The sequence below is a fragment of the Primulina tabacum genome, chromosome 9 (genome assembly GCF_025594145.1).
Source record: "Primulina tabacum isolate GXHZ01 chromosome 9, ASM2559414v2, whole genome shotgun sequence".
NCBI classification, from domain to species: Eukaryota; Viridiplantae; Streptophyta; class Magnoliopsida; order Lamiales; family Gesneriaceae; genus Primulina; species Primulina tabacum.
In genome coordinates, this window is record NC_134558.1 from 6,159,558 (window position 1) to 6,166,495 (window position 6,938).

Below are 6,938 nucleotides of genomic sequence, written 5' to 3' on the forward strand. Positions count from 1 at the left end.
CAACTGAGAGCTAAGAAGCTACAAAAGATAGTTGCTGAACTGCGACTGAATTTTGATCCTACCAGTCCAATTGCATTCAATGATACAGATGTGCATAATCAATTGGACTCGGATCATCTCTCTTTACAAATGGAAATCAAAAACTGGGAAATGGGTCAAGAACTTATCATTCCAAGGGCCTCCCAAGAATTATCATCAGACGAGCCAGCTGAACAGTCAGTTCAAGAGCCATCCAAAGATTCAGCTGCTGAAACCCAAGAATTATCATCAGACGAGCCAACTGAACAGTCAGTTCAAGAGCCATCCAAAGATTCAGCTGCTGAAACTACTCAAGAGGCAACTGAATCTTCAACATCAATTGTTCAACCTACACCATCTTCAACTGCTGAACCAACGCTTTATTCAGACGCTGAATTATCATTGGCCAACATTGATGAAGTAATCAAATCAGTTGCCTCTGATGTTCAACTATCCGCAACTGAAGTAGTTGAAGAGTTGTTGACAACTGAAGAACCAGTTTTTCAAGCCCCAGATCAACCTCTTGAAGAACCGATTCAGTTGCCCTCCACAATTGAACAAGAGATTTTGACAACTGAATAGCCAGTTCAGTCAGTTATCATGACCGAACAAGCAGTTTTGGAACCAAATGAAGAGGCTCAGCTGCACTCAGTTGCAATTGACGAAGTGCCAGCTGATCAGCCATCTATCATTCAGTCAACTGAAGCATCAGTTGAACATTCTATTCCAGAAATAACTGCTGTCTCAACTGATCATCTGCTTGAAGCATCATCAGACCCTGCTACTGATCCAGCTTCTCCTCCTCAAGCTCAACAAGAAGTCTTACCAGAAGAGACTTCAGAAATGGTCAATGTTACAACTGAACCAACTGACATGGCACTGGTCATTTTCAATGAAGAAAACAGAGAGCAACCAGAAACTTCCGGAGCCATGTCTCCAGGCATTTCAATAGAAACTGAGTCTATGTTCGAAGAAATTACAAATATTCAGACCAACCTCGTCGGTATAATGACTTCCATTTCTGACATCAGATCAACGCAATTCTTGCACACAATGAGGATTGATTCTATTAAGGATAATACGATGGGTAGACTACAGCAAATCCAGAAGGATGTTTCTTCCTTATTCTTTCAGATGGAAGAGCTCCGCAAAGACAGAGTTTCAACTGAAGCACACTTCCAGACGCAAACTTTAGTGACAAGACGTCTAGACTGTCTGGAAAGTACTGTCTCAAAACGAATGGATCTACTGCAAGATATTCTAATGAATGCAGTTTCTAATCTCTCTTCAGATGTGCGGAATTTATCAAAGAAAGTTGATGAATTTGACAAAAAAGGGGAAACAGGAGAAATAAAAGATCAGAAAAGGGAAGACAAAGAGAAGAAAAAGAAATAAAGATCAGTTGAAGACCTTAGCAAGAATTCTTTATTCTTTTATTCTTTGTACGAATCTGTACATAAAAAAAATTATTTTATCTACAATCAGTTCGAAGAATATTTTTTAGTTCAGTTGATCAGTTCATATTTTACAAGTTTTGTCAAACACCAAAAAAAGGAGAAATTGTTGGAAACTTAATTTCGATCGTTTGACAAACTAAGTGATTAATTAATTGGACTAACTGATCAAGTAAATTGTAGTAACTGAACTACACAAATCAACTAACAGTTGTCTAACTGAAGATTGATGCGCAGTTTATCGAAGGCAACTGAAACCAACTGAACTGAACTATCGAGGACAACTGACTGATCATTTGGAAACTGCTCAGTTGACATATTTAGTTGTGAGCTTATCAGCTGATCATTCAGCTGTACACATCATCAGTTGAAAAGGACATTCAACCGACAACAGTACAAAGCAGACTGCAACTTGTAGTGGAACGCTGCATTTCAGAGCTTACAATGTACGAATTTCAGAAGAATATCGACGTGGCAATCAACGGATATATTGATTCAAATTACATTTAAAGTTACCGTTGAAGAGAAGCCTATAAATAGGTGAGAAGAGCAGTTGAGCAAGTAACCAATCGATCTATCTGTTCTCAAGCTTGCTGTTACGCTGCTGAATTCATAGCTCTCACTCAAAGATCAAAAGCTCACACTTATCTGATTTATTTGTAGCATTTGAGGCTACCTTTCGAGCTTACAAGCACAAATTGTTTTATTGTATTTGATCTTATCTATATTAGTTGTGCTTAGTTCAGTCAGAGTATTGTGAGATATTCAGTTAACTAAGAGTTTCAGTTTTGGGAGTGTTAAGTCCAAACTGAAGTGGGTCTGTACAATCTTCGTATCGATCAAAGTCTTTTAGTTCATATCATATCCTGGTGATAGAAAGAGTGACGTAGGAGTTATTTCATTCTCCGAACATCCATAAATCTTCATGTTATTAATTCAGTTATTGATTCTATTTTTCAGTCAGTTTATTTCCGCAACTGTTATCAGTTAAACTGATTGTCATTGACTGACAAGATTCCTAGTTTCAGTTTGTCACAGAACTGACACTTCATTCAAAAATATTCAAAAATCGTGAGTGTTTATTGAACCCTCTTCTAAACACATTTCAACCTATCAATCGATCCTATCAAATATTAAAGAATTTTATCAAATTTTGTGAGTTTTCTATTAAATTCAAAAGTTTTTTTAAAATAAAAAATCAAACTTATCAAATATTTAATCTTTGTGAAATTTGTCGCTTATTTTCACGCGGATTGTTAAAAATAAATTCTTTGAAAGTTCGTTTGAATTTTCATTGTTTTATATCGTGATTTTTTATTACTAATCTTTTTGGTAGTTTAGGAGTAAATATAATAACCATTACTTGTTTCAAAAGACATGCAATAGTTCTTTATTTCATTGAATCGAGAGCGTGATTTTTGTTTTAAATCGCGCTTTTTTATTGTTTTGAAAAATCATATCATATTTTGAGAATTTAAAACTTGTATTTGATATGTTTTTAATGTTGTACATTTTTTTTTATAATTACTTTCTATTTATTATTACTATTATTTGGGTAAGTGATTTTTTAATTAAAATATAATAGCTGAAATTGAATTATTATATGATTTGTTTGATCGTGACATTTATTACTTGTTATTATGTGACAATGATAATATTTTTATTTATTAACATAATTTGAAATAATTTGTCCATCAAAATAACATACATGAAGTAAAATATGCTTACACTTGAATGTATGTACGTATTAAGTTACCCTGCAATCCAAGTCATAAAACATGAAACCAAAAATTTATTATGAAAATAAATACAAGCATGAAAGCTTCAATACAATGCTCCCCCTACATAAAACCAAACCTTACTAGTTTTTATTTTTGTATCTGCAGATATTACTCTGATCAGATGTGGTTCTGGCTTTGCTTGTTCTTCAGCAACAAGAAATTAGTAGCCAACTCCTTGAACCTGCTGAATTCGGCCACTATTGAATCTTTCGTGTTTTGATTCATCACATAATCAAGCAGATAAGTTAAGGTTCGTTTAATTTCTTACGTCGAATATTCCCACGAGGGATCTGCTGTATGTAGTGTTACTCATGATAGTACTAGTCGATCCACATTCACTTTCCTTTATTGAAACGTTTGATCTATCGAGCTTCACAGAATACGAGTTCGGATAGTTCTGAGCCTTTGGCCCGACATGAGATGATGATCTTTGCATTCTAACAGCTTTTGGGACGTGACTTCTTCCTTCCAAAGACGACCTTTTCGTCCTGCTCGGTTGCCTTTCAAATGTCTCGAGAGGGCGTTGCTTCGGGGCACTGTGGGATCGGAGTTTAGCCTTGGAAGACTCGGTGTTGGCCATATAACTCGGGTAGAATGAGCATTCGTTGTAAATAGGCTCGGCACATTCTGATCTGGGGTAGGAATAAGGGAGCCTAGCTTGATCGAGTTTGGATATTATTGGTGTGTAGCACAGGGCGCTGTTTTGTGTTGTTTCGAAAGAGTATTCTTCGAAATGGTTGCTGCAGGCTCGTGGGCTCGATTCGGTTATGGCTGATGGTGATGGTGATATTTGGCAGGGCCCTTCTTGTAACTTCAGTGATGCACGGGGCGTGGAAATTCTGGGATCATTAGGTATGTGGTTTGGGGTATGGTTTGAGTAGCTGTTTCTTGGTTTGGCCATTGTTTTGTTGCCTCCGAGATCCATCTCCACAATCTTGATGTTTTCTTCATGGTTTTTATCGAAATACTGAAGAAAAAACCAAGATGTCAAGTGGGAATTAAGGTGGCATGAACTTGTGAAGCAAACTAATCATTTTCTTCGCTACAGAAAGGACCCAAAAGGACTGAGCAGAGTACTCATGAGTTCCAACTAAAAGTACATACATCAAACTTTAAGAGATTTTAATAAAATTCTTAACTTCAACTCAAAATTTTCATTGTTTTTTGTTTTCAAATTCTACACGTGACACGCATGAGCCATATTTCTAGTACCAAGACTATAACTTGCAATGGCGAATGTGAAAACAACCTAACTTTGGAATTTAGTCGAAAACTTCACTCAACTTACTTGAGTAGAGGTCCGAACCTTGGCATCCTGCGGTGATTTTCTGTGATTAAACCGTGTTTGCGCGATGAATTTTGTTTCGTCTGCGGCCATTCGAAGTCGTTGCACTCGAGCTCGAACTTGAACATTAATCAGTGCCTGCATACACTTAAGTGTAGTGGCTGCCTGTTTTCTCACCAAATGCCCCCTAACCAATGCCTGCAACTTCACTAGTCCTTTTAGTGCATTCAAAGCCTTCCTCGCCTGCAAAAAAATGACATGTTCAATTATTATGGAATTCAGGAAATGGGTCCATTTCAAACAATTAAAACAATAAATGACAACTGAATCAGGGCCTTTTATTAAACAGATAAAGACTCTTTTAATATTGTTCTCTAAAAAAAAGACTCCTGTAATATTGCAAGGAAAAATCTTTTTCAAAAAAAATAATTAAGATTGGTCTTTCGTGTTTGTGACTATTTTTTATTCGCTAAAAATTATGTGAAAATGATTTTCAAATAAAAAAATTTATATGGAAATGAACCAAAAATTAACTGCGTGGAGATATTAACCGATTCTGACTTGAAAATTTCAAGAAATGCATACCAAATAACCTCTAAAACAAGACTGAATCTTTATCGCCGCAGCGTCTTCAACCGGAGCACTTCTCCTGCCGGAGGCTGCTGCCCTCGTCTGAATCACGAACGCAGCCGACTTGGCATCCGCCGCCGCTGCATCAGCGGAAGCCGCAGTAGCCACCGCCAACGCACGTTTCTTCTTGTCAGATTCAAATATCACAGGTGGGGTGTTAGCGGCGGCAGCATTCTCCAAGGCATTCGTCTCCTTCAGCCCCGGCGCCGTGGCTGAAGAGCGGCGGAAGCTCCACCGCCTTTTCTCCCTCGGTGCCGTGGGCTGCGGAACCGACATGGGAATCGTGTGACGATTCTCGTCTCCATCACCGTTTGCAGAAATTTGCTTCTGATTTCTCGGATTATCTATCCCTTTCTCCTTATCTTTCTTCCCTATCAAGAAATTCTTTATCCACTTGCCAGTCTTCCCCATATCTCCTCTCACTATCAAACAGCTCTCCCCCCTCGCATTCTACATATATTCTTAAAAAAAAGAAACCAAAACGAAAACAACAATTAACGACACAACTCTCCTCCTACGATCAACACTACCTTTCAATAAAATCATACATTCTTTTAAATTACTGATGAGAAGTTTCAAGAAACGAAGAACAGAAAAGCAGGAATCTTGAAAGTGGGATTGATTCTTTACCGTCGGAAGAGCTAAAAAATCTTTTTTCTAATCTGACAAATTTGGAAAAGAAAATGGCGACTTTTGGAGAGATGGTGGGAGATTAAAAAAAGGGTATCTTTTAAAGTTAAAAAAAAAATTGAATGAGGCCGCCGGGGCTGATCAGAATGCATGTGAGATTGGTGGAAGAAGATGCCTTATTCTTGTACATTACTCATGCAATGATGGGGATATGTTATCCCACATTAAATTGGGTTGGCCAATTTTAGCATGCCTCCATTTCTTTTGTATGTCTATTTTTTTTTTTTGGTGTGATTCTATTGGCACTTTTCTATCTAATATGATAATAACATGTCAATTAAAAAGTGGTTCATTACTTTATTTCAATAACTTATTTTTAAATCTTTTTATAGGCTTTAAAATCTTGTAACATATATCTATCGCCACCTTATCTTGATAACTTTTTTTAGAATAGGTTTTTTGTGAGAATGTAAAATCCGTAAATCAGTAGACGTATAAGTCATGCATAATTCTAGATTTTTAAATTTAATTGACTTCATTGCATGATTATTTTAAATGCATTTATTTGAAGTTAATTATTTTATTATTTCAGTTCAGTAGTTTGATTTTTAGCATTTCAGTTATTTCAGTGAGGCCGGACCGGAGTTGGAGTTTTGAGATAGAATTTAAGATTCGAGAAATATTTCCAGAAGTTAATTTAGCTAGCAACCAAGTTCATTTAAGTTAGTAAGGGAGGTTTGAGGATTTAATTTAATTATTTGAGGTGATTAAGAAATGAGCTCATTTAAGTTACTTAATTAAGGGGTTAGTTCACTAAATTAATTAAAGGAATAGTAAGGCTTTTAAGGGTTATTAAATTACTAGATAATCAATTTTTCCCTACCATTTATCATGCATTTTCGGCCACACCCCTAGAAGAACAAACTAGGACTTGCCAACTCAACTTTGACCCATTCTTGGTTTATTAGCATGCTAATTCTTTTAGCTATTTTTCCACCTTAATTAATTAATATTAGACCACTATCCTAACCCTTGTTTGGCATGATAAAATCGGCCACTATACTCTAGAATCACCCAAGAGATCATTTGATAGCAATTCAAAATTCAAATGCATGAAGACTTGGTCTTGATATGATCCTT

General features: G+C 36.4%; 1 protein-coding gene across 2 annotated transcripts; it reads right to left on the bottom strand.

Moving 5' to 3' along the window:
* Positions 1-3,246: 3,246 nt before the first annotated feature.
* On the bottom strand, positions 3,247-6,021 carry LOC142504541 (protein IQ-DOMAIN 19-like). Of its 2 annotated transcripts, none has more exons than XM_075617385.1 (4): positions 5,124-6,021; positions 4,560-4,781; positions 3,522-4,220; positions 3,247-3,434 (listed from the first exon to the last, which is right to left on the bottom strand). In XM_075617385.1, exons 1-4 carry the CDS (start codon positions 5,577-5,579, stop codon positions 3,414-3,416), a joined length of 1,398 nt encoding a protein of 465 aa, XP_075473500.1. In that variant the 5' UTR covers positions 5,580-6,021; the 3' UTR covers positions 3,247-3,413. The 2 variants fall into 2 exon arrangements, with proteins under 2 accessions (XP_075473500.1, XP_075473499.1); XM_075617384.1 differs by having other exon boundaries at positions 4,542-4,781; positions 5,124-6,014.
* Between the last annotated feature and the right edge of the window lie 917 nt (positions 6,022-6,938).